The 19,941-nt window shown below is 36.2% G+C and overlaps 1 protein-coding gene across 7 annotated transcripts in view; it reads right to left on the bottom strand.

Moving 5' to 3' along the window:
* LOC129238682 (probable serine/threonine-protein kinase mps1) overlaps positions 1-19,941 on the bottom strand; it is a 41,276-nt gene that overhangs the window by 4,211 nt on the left and 17,124 nt on the right. For 5 of the 7 annotated variants that reach the window (XM_054873786.1, XM_054873788.1, XM_054873790.1 and 2 more), the window contains 2 exons: positions 3,064-5,557; positions 37-289 (listed from right to left, as the gene is read on the bottom strand). In XM_054873786.1, the coding sequence (XP_054729761.1) occupies positions 37-289; positions 3,064-5,019 (2,209 nt within the window). In that variant the 5' untranslated portion in view covers positions 5,020-5,557. Of the gene's footprint in view, positions 1-36; positions 290-3,063; positions 5,558-5,658; positions 5,715-5,771; positions 6,007-19,941 lie in introns of those variants that run through there. The other 2 variants (XM_054873791.1, XM_054873792.1) reach the window with 2 other exon arrangements.

Genomic DNA, 19,941 nt, shown 5'->3' with positions numbered 1-19,941 from the left:
ATAAAACCAAAACAGACAAATTTTAAATGAACTCACCCGTCACAGTAATACTGCCAGTGGAGAAGATCTTCAAAGTGGCCTTTGGATAGCGTAATTTATACGTAACACCGGGATGTAATTCGGGTTCGTAACTGGCCTCTTTCTTGTACTTTTCGGAGAAGTTTAAAATTTTAATGGCCCACGGCATGCTGCAGGTACCCAGGACATTCACCACTCGGAAATTGTGGAAACGCGATCGAAAGCCGAGTTTCTCAAGACAGCGAGCATAGCGGCGTGCAGCAATTTTTGCCTAAAAAAATATTCGTTTTTAATACTACTGAAGTGTCATCTTAACATAGGTTTTCTACATTCCAACGACAGTCGGTCTACGTTGCTAAAACGATACAATTGTAACATTTACATCAAGGCGAATCTATTAAAGGTTGTATCGGTAAATCCAAGGCGCAATCATTAAAGGTTGTGGCACTAGACCAACAACAATATTATGTACGTTTGATTGTCAAAGCAAAGTATTGGAAAACTAGAAAACAAATACGGAATTCGCGTGTTTCATTCTGAGCTGTCAGCCAGATGGTCACGGCGAAAGAAAAGAAACAAATCAGCTGATTTACCAACACTACCTTTAATAGATTCGCCTTGCGTTAATCAGATTTTTTTCCTTCGCCGTATTCAGGTGACTGTTAGTGCAGAATGAAACAAGGCGAATTGATTCTTTGTTTTTAACTTTGCCAATACTTTGCCGTGGAAATAAAATGTACAAAACATTGTTGTTGGTATAGTGCCACCACCTTTAATGAACACTCCTTGATTTATATGCCGCCAACTACTGTCCCTCAGCAGCCTTGATCAAAAGTTTTTAGGTTAGTTTTATGTTATTGCAAAAATGACAATGCTAACAACAGCTCACTTCTACGTCTTCAAGGTATTTTGAAAATTGATCTTATTTCTTCGCACTAATTTATAATAAAATTCATTTCATGCGGAAATTTGCGCATTTTAGGAAGAAGAAGGCCTAGTAATAAACACTTTTCACTCGTTCTCGAAGTAACCGCATGAAGCCGATAAATAACGAGTACTCAAACATTTGTTGATCGGTTTTTTCCTATTAAGCTTGCGTAAACCCGCTCCGACTCTCTCGCTTAATACAATGCTAAATGTGGTACCTCTAGACATTGCAGTCATAGCTGCGGCAACACATGCCACGATCAGACTGCGAGGCTCAGGCTACAAGCTCGACCTCAATTACGGGCGTTCAAGTATCCTTAGGAACTTTGGGTTTATCCCTTTGTCGACTGATCAATACGTACCACTGCTGAGTTCGAGTGGTACATTCTCCACTCACATTCCTTCAAAGGGGAAGAGTGGGCGGGGTGCAGTATTCGGAGGCAGTGAACCTAGTGAACCTGTTCACGGATGACTCGAAATTGGATGGAAGGGTTGGCGGAGTATTCTGCGAGGAGCTCCCCATTAGACTCAAGTTAAGGTTACCGCACCACTGCAGTGTATTCCAAACAGAGGTAGCGACAACTAAAGAAGCAACTGATTAGCTGCTCACTTGTGTAATACAGGGTTTGATTGAAAAGTAATGAGCCTTCTCGCGCGGAGCGTCTGCCAAGCGATCAACCTAATCGGCTGGTGGGGGAAAATGATCGTTGGACCTTCCCCTTCCACTAGAAACCGGTCCCAGTTCGCCGGCAACAGCGGTACAGTCAACATCGCTCCGCGCGTGAAAGCTGTTTTAAAAGTGTGTTAGGATTCTGTAGAGGCTAAAATGCAGCGATCGTTGGAGCAACGTTACTCGATCAAATTTTGCGTAAAGCTAAACAGTTTGTACCTCCAGGAAGCACTGTAAACGCGGCATTTTACAAAGAAGTGCTCCTTCGGCTGAAAAACCGGCCTCGTCAACAATTGGACCCTTCATCACGACAATGCGCCGGCGCACACCCCCTTCCTCTGCACCTCTGCATTGTCCAAGATGGGGGTTCCCACCCTCCCTACAGCCCAGACCTGTCCCCTCCGGACTTCGTCTTGTTGCCGCGCCTGAAAAGAAAGCTGAAGGGGAGGCGTTTCGACTCCATCGAGGCGATCTTAAAAACTGTGGCAGTCGAATTGAACGCGATTCCGGCGGATGAGTTTAAAAAATGTTTCCTGCAGTGGAAGGACCGCTACCAGCGGTGTATTGACGCTCAAGGGTCCTATTTTGAAGAATATTAATTGTATAAGCCAAAGGTTTAATAAAACTGCTTACAAAAATAAGGCTCATTACTTTTCAATCAAACCCTGTAACTGTCACGGAGGTTAATACCTACTCCGACAACCAAACGGATGATGGTGCACTCGAAACTGGTTAGGAAATATCATAGCACATTGCGGGAAAAACTGCGTGGCAGATGAGCTGGCTAGACAAGGGACCTGTGAGGTAGTTATCCCGCGCAACGAACGAGAGGATTTGGAGATCGAGAGAGCTCCTGAGGTTAACAATCCTCGTCAGTTGTATGGAGGATGAGGTGGAATCATCTCAGCACTTTCTCCTCAACTCTTCTTATTCGCAGGGCTAAGATATAAGTATCTTGCCTCTCATCTCTTTGCTATGCCTGATGATATAGCAGCATTGTTATTAAAAAGCTGACGAATTTCATTAGTAGTACGAAGCGGCTAACCGCTTCCGCGGCAAATCAGTCATCGTACCCCCACCCATTCTTGCTTTGAGCATGTCGCCCTAGGAGTTAATAGCCTCTAATCAAAACAACTAACATCGAGATGTTTCTGCATGATCGTTTGTGCAGCGTCTTTGAGTGCCTGACTTCCCATTCTGGCCAAATACTTTTTGTAACGGTACATGTCCCGAGCACATGGTCACTTAAATTAACAGCCATTCTTCAGCTACACTTCTCCAAATATGGGTTTTACGTACCCTTACGACACGCTGCACATTTTCCAATTTTTGTCATATTTTCATCACACATCGATCACTCTACTGCTTTGGAATTAATGAATGTTACAAACATTTTAGTTTTTTTAATTATATTCACCTTAGATAATTGCAATGTCAGGCTGACTCACCTGTTCTTCAGACGTAGCTCCCGTACACGTGATACGTCCAGATGACCAGATAGACGCAGTTGTATAAGGTCGGCGCAGCTTCATCGTAACCATACCGTTCTCTCGACGATACTCCACATTGAGACCCTTGAGTGCAATATCACGCAGATTCAAATGGCAACGTACGCTGAACGAGCAAACCACATTGTTAATGACAATATCGATCTCTGGTTCCACCTCAGGCTCAGTACTCGCGACTTCTGCGCTAGTTGAGCCATCGGCAGCTGTCGCAACAACCAGATTGGCAGTTTTGTTGGGTGCAACATGTGTCGCTGCATGAGATGTGGCGGGTATCGTGCGGGAATGGGCAACTATAGGTTTTTGTTCTTGTGATTGTCCCTGTTGCTGATTTTGACGCTGTGGATTTTGGCTTTGACTTTGTTGTTGTTGTTGTTGTTGTTGTTGCTGCTGCTGCTGCTGATGGTGTTGTTGGTTCTGGAACTGTTTTTGGGGCACTACAGCTGCCGTTGGCAACGTCTTCGGCTGCAGCGTTGCTGGTGAGGCAACTGCCACAGTTCCACTCTTATTATTAATGTTGCCCGAGATACTATTACTGTTAGGAACTAAATTGAGGCCACCGTTCACCTGGCTCCCACTCGATAAGTTACGCAAAGCGGCAGAGGTGTTGGCAACTGTTGTCGTTTTCGTTGCAGTCACTGTCACCGCATTGCTGCTGTGTACGTTAGGTTTAACTAGTTGTATCTTCTGTTGTTGTTGTTGTTGGTTTTGTGCCAGTTGCTTAATTTGTTGCAAGGCTGTAATATTTTGGCGTAGTGGTTGTTGTTGCAGCTTCACAGCTTGTATGGCAGGAGAATGAGAATTATGATTAAATTGAGACTTATTAGCGACAACGGAATTTGTTACGACAGCAGCCGCAGTCGCTGCAATATTCATCGGTGGTTTATTTAAAATTTTCGCATGCTGCAAACGTTGTGTAGTATTACCAGCAATGATAGTGTTATTGGAGCGATTGATGAGTACGTGAGTGGTACGATTGCCAGCAGCTTTTGTGGCAACAATTGTTGATGTTGTAGTTCCGGTGCTAATGCTAGACGTAGGTTGTTGCTGATTGCTGAATTGCGAAAAGTAACGGGTTGTAGGCACCGTGGAGACTATGCCTGTAGTGGCTGGTTGTTGCGTGTAAATTGTAGTTGTTGTACGACTATTTGGAGCTGATGACACCACATTGTTGGTTGTAGTGGTTTGATGTGCAGCAATTTGCTGTTGGAATTGCTGCTGGAAGCTACTAATATTACCACTACTAGTGCCCATTGTGGTCGTTTGGATAGGATGTATCGCAGGACTAGCTGTTGCTGCCACCAAGAAGTGACCTTGTGTCGGCGTAACACCTCCGCCAGCCGTGTTAGCGCTGGTTATCAATGCTAAGCCGCCACCGCTCGTGGTTACAATGCTACTAATCGGAAGGGTCACCATTTCGTGCGGCATCAAAATGCGTGCACCGGATGCTGCGTTTGTAGTAGCAACCGTAGCGTGACTTGAACCTGTTGATGCTAATTGTTGCTGTTGCTGTTGTTGCTGCTGCTGCTGTTGTTGCAACAATTGTTGATATTGTTGATAGTTTATGATACTACTAGCACCAGTTGTACCATTTGTGAGCACAATGGCCTGCCCTGCGGACAGCACTAGATTTCCACCCACGCCGCTGTTACCTAGTCCGCCCACATTTGATGAGCCACTGGCGCCAACAATAGTTGCGACCGTTGCTCCGCCAACCTGAGAAGTTCCTGCCCCAACGCCACTTACTAGATTGCCAACAACTATGCCTGCGTTGTTGACGTTGCTCCCGGGGTTGCCGTTACTACTCCCGCCGCCATTTATAAGAGTCTTCATGCAAGTAGCCTTATTCTGCTGCAACAACGTGGCCATACCAATGTTGTTGCTGTTAGTGATATACATTTGCTTTGTCCAACTCGTGAGTGTTCGGTTTTTGCTTAGGGAAATCAAAAAATATTCGTTTATATCACTCTTTTCACCCAACACTCGAAGACGTTGCTCCACCAGGTCACTTTTATGATTCCTGTAATTCAAGACAACTTTTATGTAGTGTGTACAGCTTACGATGATATGCTTGAAGGCTGGATTATTAGCTTGATGGTCTTATCAATAATTGTGTATGCATATATAGTTTTTTGTTTTTTTATTTTTTTGTTACGCCTGTCACAATTTTCCAAACTTTGCTTATGATGTCTTTAGTCCATGCGAGGACAAATAATCGTTATGTAGTGTTTAATGTGTTCTTTATTGATTTGCCACTTGCTCAATTCTTGCTTTGTGTTTTGTATGCTACGTATTTAAAAAGCTTTTGGTTTTGTTTTGTTTCTCTGAAATAAATCTTTCAACTGTTTGTAGTTCATTCCAAATACTAGAAAAATTAAGTCTTCCTTTCTTTCTCCTTTTGTTGATTTCTCAAATATTTGTTGTTCCTTATCGCAGTCTGAAAACAAGAAACGGTTTGTGGTTAGAAATTGAAATTGATAAGTGAATTCAATAAAAAAATACATATATTTACAAGGTTTTTTATTCAAATAGCAATACCTCTGATTCGTTCTCAGTACGAAAACTGGGCAGTTATTGTCATTTTTTCATTCTGCCTAATTATTCAAAAATATTTTGAAAAATGAAAATAAGCAAACTTCAAATATGCGTACACCAACAAACTGGCTGATACATTTTGTATTATTACACAGTGAACAATACCAGCGAAAATTAAGCAGCCAGAGGATAAATACAAAATAAAAACAATGAGACACAAATTATTCAGAAAATGTATCCTTTCACCAGCAAAAATAAAAGCCAGTAGGCGACCCCTACACGTTCAACGAATAGCGCGATTTCTCGATCAACGAAACACAAATCGATAGTGATGGATCACGCTTCGCTCGCGGTGTACCCTTCACTTTCAATATTTAGCACGTCAGTATTTATATAAATTCTCTGTTGTGAGTTTCAAAGTTGAAAAATGGAACAAGAATATTCAAACAGTTTCTAATGTCAAAAAAAAAAAAAAGAATTTAAATAGAATTGATCGTTTATCACTGTCAACACTGACAGCAAGGCGAATTTATTACAGGTGACAGCAAACACATATAAGTAAAACCCTACATGTATTTGTTGTTGCGTTTGGTCCAAGCATCACGTCAAAATCAGTAATCAAATGTGTAAACATACCAATACATACAAACAAAGCATATCATTTTGACGTAAGCCATACCTACGGCGAAAAATTCAGCTGGGTGAATGCTGTCACCTTAATAAATCCACCTTGACTGACAGTGATCACCAATCCAGACTTAAATTTTTTGTAATATTGCAAGGCGAATTCATTAAAGGTGGTGGCGCTAGAGCAACAACAATGTTTTGTACGTTTGATTGTCATGTAGTATTAGTATTATAATAGTAGAAAAGAAAAAATGAATTCGCCTTATTTCATTCTATGCTGCAGTCACATGGACATGGCGAAAGAAAAAAAAAACAAATCAGCTGATTCACCGATACTACCTTTAATAGATATGCCTTGTAATATTGTTACGTTTTTATCAAAATAAAACCTCTTAATTATTCGTCTGAGTTCGATCACTAGATTATTAAATAACAGCTAAAAACTTATTGCAACAAAATTGGCTTCACTTAATCGCTTTACTTTACGTTTACACGCTTAAATTACGGCTGAATACCCTATGCCGTGCACTTCTGCTTAAATATATGCGCTTTATAATAACTATCGCAGTTTCTGGAATTGACAACTCGTTTTTTCTGACGACTTCTGTCTCGCTTTGTTCTACTTTGCCATCTGATGTCACGGCGAATTCATGTTTTTTTTTGTTGCTAGTCGGTTGTCAAGAATAATAGAGTAACAAGGCGAATTGAATGGCGTCTACTTTATTTTTCGCGATTTTGACAAGTCTAACGTGAGGCTCCTTTCCAATACAAAACAAACAATAGGAGGAGAGTATACATGTTTGTGCAAATTCAGTCATCTTTAATACAATAAGAGATTGCGCCTTACGAATTCGCCGCGACGTCAAGCTCCAAGAATATACAAATACAAATAAGAGGAAGGGGAATTACTTGTTTTGTAGTTTTGCAGTTTTGTAGTATAAGAAGTAGTTCGAATTATATGTTCGGTGAACGAAACACTAATCAAGTAAAAATAGTTTACATGACTGGCCCTACGCATCATATTCTTGGAAGTATGGCAAACGTTTGCTGACGCATCGTAATTTATTACAGTGAGTAATAGATTCAAAGCGAATTGGAATAGAATATTTGGCAAGTAAATGCCGTTTCAAGGTTTGTAAGAAAAAAATTAAATAATAATAACTGTAATGCCTAGCTAATATTTTTTGTAAGTCGTGAAGAGATAAGGAAAAAATCAACAAATTGTAAGAAAACGGCTGAAGGATAAGAGTCATCCGATTTCTAGATTAATCTCACATGTAAATGTCAATGCGAATGCTAACAAACACAACAACAACAAAAACCAAATCACTTTGACATTCATACCTCCAAATGGTAAGTAAAAATCAACTGCTCTACTGATACCACCTTGCATTGAATCGCCTTGTATCGTAATATTCGCCTTTCACTTACAATAGGCTTCTTCTTTTCGCCAAGCATTAGCAAGTGGGGAATAGATGCAGCAACTGGTATAAATGAACATATATTGGCAACACTGGAATAAAGCTGCCTTAAATTACATGTGTTTGTAAGATAGTGAGTTATACCACTCTGATGAGTCATGACCATACTCGCTTGCGGCGAATCTTACTCGATAACTTTGTTGTTGCTTTCGCATGCAAATTTTTCGTCAAGTTAATCGAGCATAAATATAGCAGGGAAATGCCGAATATAAGAGGCCTACTACTAAAGCCAAAAATAGGGATGGCGGATCAATCCCGATTGTTTGCAACTCCAAAGTGTTATCGTTTTCTTCCCTGAATTCGATTTTTTTCGTACTATCAAGGGACGAGGCACATTCACAGCGCAGCAACTGTAGAGCAAAACCAATAACAACGTGTTTTTTAATAATTTTTGAATTTTCTATCATTTCAATGCCATGATTTCGTTCTCTAAACAACAACAAAGTAATAGTAAATAAAGTTTCGACACTTTAGAGAACATATAAAACAATATAAAACAAAGTCGAATCAGTTGCTCTACTACTGCTACATTGTCCATATACCTTGCCAGGGAGGTAACTAATTTTTAGGGGAATAAAAACAGCTAATTTGAAATTAATCAAATTACACAGCTTCGATAAAAGATAAGCAAATAGCTAAAGTCTTTAGATCAAAGTTTTGACGGGAAGGGCTAAAATCATTTACTTTTATTTTTATAAAAAACATAACAACTGTCGATGTATAGCATAATTATGTGCCAGCCAAACTTAGAAATGTAGGTCAGAAAACACACAACAACAAAAAAAAAGAACAAAAAAAACTGTTTCGCCAACCAAAGTGTAATTGTAGTAAAACAAAGTAGGAGTGATCGGAAGTTAAATGTCGACGTAATTGTGAGAGAGATGAGTAAGTGGCACTAAAGTAGGAAAAAGATGTAAAATGAGAGACTTTAATGGTAGTGAAAAAGCAAATCTCCGCATACACGTGTTTTCATGCGATTGCTTCACCAAAAAGCGCTGCCCTCTTTTTATTGTTCTATAGTAAAAATGCTCAGCACAAAGTTCTCACCCGTGGCTCGAATTAGGCGCATTTTTTTTTAATCGCTACGGTTTCTGTATGATTGCACGCCCATTTACATATGTACATACATATACACATGCATACATACACACATATGTGAGTACATAGCTAAATACTCAACTTTAGCGATTTCCAATAAAGATAATATTAAAATAGTTTTTATTTTTACATATGTGTGTATATACGAGTATAAGAACGAGATGAGTGAATCTTAATTTTCTTCTCTATGATCTGCTCCATTAACAAAATGTCATAATTAAAACATTGACGTTTGATTGCATGTACATATGATCTACATACATACATACACATGTAAATTTATGCGGTCAATTAACTCGCTTTATTTTTATACATACAAACATATGTACATATATTGGATTTCGAGTATTTATAATAGCAACTGCGAGAGTTTTGCGAGCTGCGCAAAGTGCTCGATTTTTTTTCTTCTGCTCTATCAATTTGTGTCCGTATAACTGCTATGATGCACCTAATTGCGTCAGCGACTGCAACCGACCGAACGAAAAGTGTCATTGCAGCTTAGTGCTACTAGTCAAACGCGCCGCTGCAGCTACAACATCATAGCTATGACTGCGACGCCAACGCTGTTCCACTTTATGTTAGCATTTTTGCCCTTGACCCAAAATTGTGCACGAGTATGCGCAAACATACGAACTTAGTTACAGATGTAAACATCTATTTGTACATGGCAATTCTTTGAGAGCAATAATATATCGCGCAATATGCAAAGTTATAGGTGATTTTTCATTATGCACAACCAAATATGCGTTACAGCAGTTTTTTTGTACATATGCAATATTGAAAAATACGAAATTATTCTTAAGTTTCACAAATAAAATATTCAAATACCAACATATTTTAAAAACGAAATATGTATGTATGTATCTTAAAAAAAACTACAAATACCGAGAATTGAAATTTGACAGAATTGGAAGTGAAATGAAACTGTCAATAACCAGAATTTTATCAGAATTGGACAAGGCGAATCTATTAAAGGTGGTGTTGGTAAATCAGTTGAGTTGTTTTTTTTTCTTCCACTGTGTCCATGTGGCTGTCAGCTCAGAATGAAATAAGCCGACTTCATTATTTGTTTTCTAGTTTACCAATACTTTACTTTGACAACCAAACGTACAGAACAGTGTTCTTGGTCTAGTGCCTCCACATTTAATGAATGCGCCTTGATTCAAATACCAACATATTTTGCAAACAAAATACCTCAAAAAAATTACAAATACCGAGAATCGAATTTTATCCGAATTGGAAGTGAAAAGAGATGTCAATAATCAAATTTTTCATAATAATTTTAAGGGAGCTTAGAGCCAGTTCAAAAACTATAAACTCGGTTTCACTACCGTAAGTTCAATTTAGATTAATATTTTACAATTCATTAACCATTTTTGTAAAAAAAAAAATAGGTCGTTTTCTTAAATATCTAATTAATATCCTCTCTAACCAGCCGTCACTTAACCGAATGATGGCTCGAAATTTCTACATATTTAATTTTCACTAAGGTCTGGTTAGCAGATATCGGGGTCGTTCGCTTATTGGGGATGTTTTACAAAATAACTCACCAAACCCTATTGTGAAAATATAAAAAACAACAAGAAACGTGAGTATATAAAATTAAAAAAAATGCGTGTAGCGTAGTACGCATAACAGAAGTGAAACGTTCACGGCAGACAAATAAAGAGGGAGAGACCCGAGTGAGAATGAGAGAGAAAGAAAGAATGGGAAAACTTTAGTATAATGTATATCGGGGTATACAGGGATGTTCAGTGCAAGGTTCATTGTAAAACTGCAGTGGTTTTTGCTGTAATTTTAAGATGAGAAATATTTTTGAAAATAAAAACATACAACCCATTTAAACTTAAAAACAATGATATTAAGCGTATCACAAAAAAAAAAATAAAGTAATTAAAATTAAATTAAATTAATTAACACAGTATTTTTGCGTATTTTTTTTTTATTTTTGCGTAGAACTCCTTTCCGTGTTAAAACCATTGAACCCAAAATTAAAACATCATATGCGTGTATGTAGTAAGGACGCACAATAATCCCCATCCCCATCATTAACACTAAACTTAAATACTTAATTTTTGTTCATATTTTTGTTTCATTTGCAGGCATCCGGCAACACCATACTGTTGTCATTCCAATCTTCTTCTTATTCGCGTTTAAAAGTGGAAAGTGATTGCATGGACAAATGAATTTGCATTTAATTTTAATAAAAGCAATTCGAATATAAGCATAAAAATCAGTAAAAACACGCGTGTGAGTGTATATTTGGTGAATTTTAGTGAAGTGTAAAAAAATATATAGTGTAATGTGGCAAATTATAGTGAAGTTCCCGAGGGCATTTTGAAGGCAAATAATTACAAAATTATTATTTCCCGAATAATTTGCAGTTATAAAGAGTGTTCCTTAACACCTCACTAACATCTCCACCAAGTTTCATTAATAAAAACATTATAGTTTGCCAAAAATTGCCCAATATACATTGTTCTAAATTCCAGCCGAAAGAATATATATCTAAATAAATTTACAACATATGCAGAGAATACAAATAGATAAAATTTACAAAAAACGGAGAAGGGTCGACCGGTGTTGGTAAACGCCGGACACAAACCTTGGCAACAACGCGCACTACTCCGAGCGTTTATCATCCGTACAAATCCGACGCCGGAATGGATAGCACTTTATTATACGCACTAGCCAGAAAACGGAAATAAGCGCAAAAAAGTAGGCTCCAAAGAAAAACGCCAAAAAAATTGGGATCAAAAAACGCCCCAAACAGTAGGCACCAAGGAAATATAACTCCAAAAAGTAAGCACCAGAAATATATTTCCTACAAGTTTGCACCAACAAACAAGCGCCAAAAAGTAGGCAGTGTTATTTCTCACCAGAAATTAGAAACCACAAGGAAAAATTCAGGAAAAATAGCCTAAAGTATATCTAAGATATCTCTCTCTCTCCTTTTCCTCTTCGTTATATCTTTTTTCTCTCTCGGGGAACGAAAATGCCCAAAACCTTGCATGGCCTTGAAATTTTACTCTCCATTCTCGCTCGCCCTTCGACGCCCAAGAAGTTTCACTTCAAAAATCTCACCTGATATCTCTTCATCTACCCACGTCTAATAAAGTAAATAACGTACAATTGTACACACATATGGATGAATATATTTGCACATACTATATTTATGTATAAAGCAAAGAAAGCCTTTTTAGGTCAGAATTTAATAAAACTATTCGATATTAGCAATATTGGCCAGCATATAAGTAAATATATCTCTGTCCTGTCCTGCATGAATTTTAACGAAAAGTTACAAAATTGAGAATTTGAAAAATTTCGTTAATAACTTAATCACATAACATACATACATACATATGTTTTTATACATTTATCGGCAAGCAAATATCACTTGTACGAAGCATGAAGTGTGATTTTGAAAGTAAATAAAATCTAATTTACAAATGCATTATACGAAAATACATAAGTAAGAAATAGAAAAGTGATATGCAAATTTTTTTATGGTATCAAGCATTCTCAACGAAAATCTCACTTCAAAATGAACTAAGAGAAAGAGCAACAAACTTCAGTGCTCATGTACTTCTACGCGATTCATAGCTTTTCTAGCTAGTCCATTATGGATGTCGTCATTGTTACCATCCAATTGTTTCTATTACATAGCGTCGGTCGCTCTCTGAAGGTTCTATTTTTATAAAACTCAGCAATCTCATTGACAATACATCGCGGATAACAATGAAAAGAAAATAAGTTTATCAATTTTTTTTAATGCTTAGGAATTCTCAAGTGAATTCGCGTCTTTTAAATAAATATATGTATGTACGTACATACATATATTTCTTGCAAACATATGCGTCTCACCGACGTAGGCGGCGATGCTCTATAAAAGATAATACAATTTAAAAAAAAAATATGTAAATTGCGCCTAAGAAAACTGTCTCACAATAGTATTTTTTATACAAAATAATCGAAAGTAGCTATAAGTGCATAGGTTGTAAGACGAAACTACGACTTTTCGGTATCAAACGCAATGAGGAAACGATTTTTTTCTTTTAATTTATAGTGATTTTCAAAACGAAAATGTGGAAGCAGTGCAATACGCAATCGTAATATTGTAATTCAAGGCCTCTTCTATTCGCCATTTCCCCGCTCACTATCTCTATGCTCGATTAACTTGACGAAAAATTTGCATGCAAAAGCAACAACAAAGTTATCGAGTGAGATTCGCCGCTAGCGAGCTTGGCTATAGCTCATTAGAACGCACTGCCTTACCAGCACATGTAATTTAAGGCAGTTCTCTTCCCGCGTTGCCGCCGTATCTTCATTTGCTTTATCTACTATTCGCCACTTGCTAAGCCTTGGCGAAAAAAAGAGGCCTTCACAAAGCTAATCTTGTAGCTGCATTTGGCGTAAAAAGAGATTTTATTATCAATACACCAATCAACATTTATCGATTATGTTCGTTCTTCACTACGACACATCTTTATAAAGTGCTGTCCTTATTAAAGGATGAAGTTCGTCATTCAAAAAGAATATAAGTAATGTACGACATCGAATCATGGTGAAAAGATTTTTAAATCTATCATTCTTGAGATCAAATCATCATTCAACCCTCGAAATATGTTGACTAAAAATATTGAGTGTGCCCTTATTAATCATCGTGTTAGCTAATAAAAGAAATACGTGCAAGAAGGGAAGTAAACGGGCGAAGTAAAGGGTTGCCAAATAGTAAAAATATGTCTATTGCAAGAAATTGCAATTTGTAAGCCAGACGACTTCAAAAACTATTTAACCCTTTCGCAACAACTTTTTATTGCGTCATCCAAAAAATCCAAATTTTTGTCTGAGTATTTATTTTAGGACCAATAACAATACAAATAAATTTTTTTTTTTGTTAAGTGCTTTTTTTTTTAATGTTGCCATATGGCAACAAATGTTTTGTATTCGTTTCAATCGCAAATAAACTTCTTCTGCAATCTAATGCAAGTTAACACCTTACGAGAAATTTGTTGCCATATGGCAACAAGCTTAGTTTTAAAAATTAGCACAGCTTTTAAAGCTGCGAGCGAAAAAATATTTATATGCCAAATGACAGATTGAACATTTTTCTATATACTTTATTCAAAAATTGTTGAAAACATTTGCCCAAAATGCCTCAAAAATCTAAAAATGCAAAATACAAATTTCAGAGTGAAGTGCTATATGCCAGAAGGCTTTCTTTAAAAATGTTGTATTACCGATGTATAATGGGCGGTTATTATTTATTTTATTTCTGTTTCACCATTAAACTTCAATTTTTGAAAATATGTAACAAAAAGTTGATATTTTTTACAAGAGAGTGTTGACGGCCTTTTAAAGTTAACTGTTGCCATATGGCAACAATATCGCGAAAGGGTTAAGAGCGTCTAATGAAAAGAAAAAAGAGCGGGCGCCGTAGCCGAATGGGGTTGGTGCGTGACTACCATTCGGAATATTCACAGAGAGAACATAGGTTCGAATCTCGGTGAAACACCAAAATTACGCACACCACGAATAGGAGGAGGAGTTAGACCAAACACCCAAAAAGGGTGTATATATATATAATATATGTGTATATGAAGAGTTTGATTACTTGCTTTTTTTTTTTTTTTTGTAAAAAAACGTTTCGCTCATTTAAATTTTGCTTATTTCATAGAGCAAGAAAAATTCAACACAAAATATATTCATATATAATCCACTAAAACTTATATTCACCAAATCACTGTTCTATTGATGGCATCTTTCATCGAAGCGTTATATGGTGGGTTTAAGTAGCGATGCGAAGAAGTTGTCAAAGTAGGTTATGCTGGGCATATGTCAAGTACAAGGTGGCACAAAACTAATTTGGTCTTGAATAACTTTTTTACTAAATAAAAAAATATAATTTTGAGGGATGGAAATCTTTAAGCTTGTCGGTTTGTTTACTGTAACTGTCAAATATGATTAACGTGCAATGCAAAAAATAAGGGCTAAAATTATAAATCTTCGAACGTCGAAGTAACATGGGGCTGTTTTAGCAGCTTCTATCGATTTTTAGCCTGGATTTTTTTTTAAACATCGATTGACTTCTTTTCCAAATTGATTTATAAAACTTCCTTTATCCAGATATGAACTTAATATAAATTGGGGTTTCTCTATTAAATTTATCTTATAAGCGCTTCAGTTCGTATAGAGCATCCAAGGGATTCAAAATAATTTTGATAAATATTATTACTAACACCGAAAAGTGATACATTTTTAAAATGTCTTTTGGAGAGAGACATCGTAATAGGTAGTAATTATTGCAAAGCAAAAGATCGAGAGAAAAAAAAAAATATGTGAAACATCATACACATTTGTATAAAAATATATTTTCTACCTACATCACCAAACTCAATCATTCAGGCAACACATATTTCAAGTTCAAGGTTAAAAGCGCATAAGGTGTTAATGTTGAGTTCGTATTTAAAGGCTAAAATAAATTCAAACACTTGGATAAAATCTAGATTTTATAACATGCAGGCGAATAAAAAATTTCGCGAATTTGTTTCAAAAAAAAAATATGCACAAGTCAATGGGCCCCAAATAGTCTTCACAATAAAAAAAAAAATATGTCTAGCAGCGACATATTGCTACAAGTGTGTTCTTATTTAAATATATATACGTACGTAGATGTGCTCGGCTGTCGTTAATACAGCAGTATTTTAAAGTACGAAAATTCGCAAAATATGAGTTTTGCGAGAGACTTCAGTCACAGTACTCAAATTTGTAGAAAAGTTCAATAACATTTTATTTAATCTCTCACTGCACTAAGTTGAGTAGCACATTATTTTAAACACGTTTTTAGCTATTTAGTATATGCCAACAGACGTACCTTAATTTTGATTTGTAGAAAAAAATACAAATTTTTTAAATTGAAAAATTCTATAAAAATGATGCGCTGCAATGCGAGATCCACGTAGTACCTTCGATGTATGTAAATTTGTTTGACGGCGTAGTTTTATTTAAACGGCACAAAAGTCTATATGCCAACAAGCGCACCTAAATTTCGAGTTGTAGAAAAAAGGCCGATTTTTTATATTGAGATATTCTTTAAATCTGATGCGAGTTCCGCGTAGTATCTTTAATTTATGTAAATTTGCTTGACGGCGTACTTTTATTTAAACGGCACAAGAGTCTGTTTATCTTTGCATATCAAGGCGAATTGAGTACCATCACCTTTGTTTGAATATTTAATCATAAAACGATATTGGCAATCCTAGTTAACGGATGTGTGAAGTTTGTTGATTATAATTTTAACTCTTGGAATACTTTGTCTTGAGAAATAACTAACTATTGCAGTTATATGAGACCTATATGAGGTTCATCTATTTGTAAGAATTTGTAGAAATGTGGGAAAAACTTTCCTTTACTACCACGATATATTTGAATGGGGGGCGGAGGGGGAGGGGGCGTGGCACCACCCACCACGCCCATTAGAAAGAGCAAGGTCACACCATTATAACTGTGAAAGTCCCAACCTCCTAGGGTCCCTATAGAACCCCCAGGAGAAGTTTAAAAATTAGGTTTTTTTCGACCACATTTGCAGTTTGTACTGAAATACAGTTGAAGAGAAGGGAATACAGCAGTCGACAACCCAGCAAGCATTTAACTTAGGTTTTATAATTCATACAACATATCGCTCATTTGCTGCAACGTCGTCATAACTCAAAAATCGCAAAATTTTAGTTAACATCACTAATATATCGGAAATGATATGTTTGATCAACTGACAAAGTATTATATCCGAAGTTTTAACATTTCACGCAGCATCGCGATAGATGCCTTTCGCTCTAATTACATATCCTATTGCGTCGTATTAGCAACAACGTATTATCTCAGTTGTGCGTCGGTTTTTATGTGGTTAACATCGTGAAGTTCTCTAGAAAAGTGTCATATTTCGTTTTGTGACAATATTAATAAAAGGTAAATTCACTTTTATATCTCTTTCTCTATCGTGTATATTGCATTATTTTAAGATATGACGTTGTGCATGTGAAAATTTGAGTGAATTCCTGTAGTGTTTTTGAGTGTTATGACGTTTTTGCAGAAAATAATAATTTTTATTTCAGTACTATTTTGTCTTGAAACACTATTACAAATAAGATGTATTAGTGAAGCAATAGTGTATTAAAGAACTATTCACTGTTATGACATTCTTGCACTAAATATTTTTTAAGTATAAATTATTTGCTATGAATCATTTCCATTTATGTCAGTATTGTTGTCATTTTCAGTCAAAAAATAATGGAAACTAATTCTCGATCCGCCAAAATGGTGGGAATGGCTTTAAAAAAACATGATGGAAAGGGTAAAGAATGCCAGATAAAAAGTACATCAACAGTGAATTTTGTTGAAATGAAATCAGACTCATTAAGCTCGAGCTCATTTTCTGAGGATGATGATGATTCCGTATGTGATACCACATAAATTCCACCCGATATTGTCAGTAAGAGTAACAGTCACTGCGAACCAAATTCAACATCAGACAGTTCTGAGGCTAACACAACCGGTGTCGAAACTCCGATGATTTTAACGAGTCCACGAAAACGAATTTAAGGTGGCAAATAATATCATTAAAAAGAAATGAAGGATATTACAATGACAAGAGCATTTTATACAAAACCTCAGATAGCGGACCGCAAAAAAAAAGATCTGCTGGAATTGATACAGAAAAATCACATTCCTAAGTATTATAGATCTTTTTACGAGCAATTGTAATCCTTATTCAATTCATTTTTTTATTTAAAATGAATATTATTTTTTACGTGAATGATTCTTTATTTTTGTACCTGAAGTAATATGTTAATTTTTATGTTACAATAAAATATGCAATGAATGCAATAAATTTTATTTAATATCCATATTTTTTTTCTCTTATAATGTTTAGTAAGGTGCAAATATAATACAGTCACAAGTCAGAATTTGCAATAGGTTTTCAGCTATAAAACTTTTTGTTATTTGCAGTAACGTCACAATTTTAATTATGTCAGACCATAAAACCTATTTTTGCAGCAACAACGTCATAAGAAAAACTCGGAGTACTTTTGAAGCTACAGAAAAAAGTCCATTATACATTTCAACCTTTAATTTACATATACGTCTTAACCAGATGCTATTTCAGCAAATTTGGGCATAATCTTCTTTTCATATACAATTTTAATATATATAAAACCATTTAAAAACTGAAAATGCGTCTCCTGTAAAATCACAATTTTTGAGTTATGACGGCGTTGCAGCAAATGAGCGATATGAAAATGTTTTTTTATCGTAAAAGTTATGAGTGCCGATGGCGAAAATTTAGGCGATTTTTATTCCAAATATTTTTTTTTGTAATATGTATGTATATTTGAAAGCAAAAAAGCGCCGCAGTAGAAAATTTGGACTAAAAATCGCGCGATTTTTATTCCAAATTTTCTGTATTTGTAAAAATATTTGTTTTTGTAATATATATGTATATTTGAAAGCAAAAAAGCGCCGCAGTCGAAAATTTGGACTAAAAATCGCGCGATTTTTATTCCAAATTTTCAGTATTTGTAAAAATATTTGTTTTTGTAATATGTATGTATATTTGAAAGCAAAAAAGCGCCGCAGGCGAAAATTTGGACTAAAAATCGCGCGATAATAATATAAGAGTTATTCCCTTTATGTTGACTGGGTTTTCTCATTTCGCTTTGTTCTTCTCTCTCTCATCGTTTGTTTGACAGTTCGCTCCTCACATTTATTCTGCACGGCATTACAAACGTTTAGAAGAACATTTGTAATAATAAAATTCTAATAGAATTTGTAGTATTATTTAGTTTTTTTTATTTTTTTTTTTTTTTATTTTTTTTTTTATTTTACATTGCGACTAGTTACAAAGAAAAAAAATTTATTAACTAACGAGCAATTTGTTTAGAATTTAGAAAATGAGGTATATACAACAGTTAACGTTAAGGTGTGGTTAGTACATTAAGTCTTTGGGCTTTCTGCGTTTCAGTCTTCTTCTCCAATTAGCTGGATTAGCGAGAATAGTGGCCTCCGTATTGACGTGGTTTTTTAACCTTTCATCATGGGCTTTTGCTATCTTTTTTATCGTGTCTACCACCGAGTCAATATTTAGGTCGCGTTCAAGATCGGAGCTACGGATATACCACGGAGCCCCGACTGCACATTTAATAATTTTGTTTTGGAGCCTTTGTATAGATTGAATGTTACTTTGGCTGGAGCAACCCCATAACTGTGCGCCGTAGGACCATACAGGCTTCAGAATTTGTTTGTATACAATTATTTTATTATTGGTGGATAGTGCTGATTCCTTTCCCATAAGCCAATACATATTTCTGTATTTTAATTCCATTTCTTCTTTCTTTTTCTTTACATGGGCTTTCCATCTTAGCTTGGCGTCTAGAGTCATGCCCAGATACTTTGCAGTATTTGAGTATGGAACCTGTCTACCATTTAAATATATTGGAACATATTTGATTTTGTTTTGGGTGAAATTTATATGCACAGACTTGCTTTCATTTAATTTAATATGCCATTTATCGGTCCAGTCGTATATTTCATTTATGGCTAATTGTAATTGGGATGTCGATGTGTTTTCCGTGTTTCCTATCGAAAGAATAGCTGTATCGTCGGCAAAAGTAGCTGTTACGCAGTTTGAATTGCATGGCAGATCGCATGTAAAAAGCAAATACAATAAAGGGCCCAGTACGCTTCCCTGGGGAACCCCTGCTTTGATTGGTTTGAGACATGAATATGAATCTTCTTGTTTTACTCTGAAGTAACGGTCGGATAAATACGAATGTAGGATTGTGGAGTACTGCTTGGGTAGCAACGCATTTATTTTCTTCTGTAGCCCATAGTGGCATACTTTGTCGAACGCCTTGGATATATCAAGGAATACCGCAGAGCAGGTTTTTCTTTCTTCAAAAGCATTTTCTATTATTCGCACTATCCTATGTACTTGATCGATAGTCGAATGCTTCGTGCGGAATCCAAATTGGTGCGTCGGTATAATTTTTTTGTTTTCTATTATTATGTTGATCCTTTTGATTAA

This window comes from Anastrepha obliqua, chromosome 2, assembly GCF_027943255.1.
Source record: "Anastrepha obliqua isolate idAnaObli1 chromosome 2, idAnaObli1_1.0, whole genome shotgun sequence".
In the NCBI taxonomy this organism is placed as follows: Eukaryota; Metazoa; Arthropoda; class Insecta; order Diptera; family Tephritidae; genus Anastrepha; species Anastrepha obliqua.
This window is presented reverse-complemented; position numbering and strand designations above follow the sequence as displayed.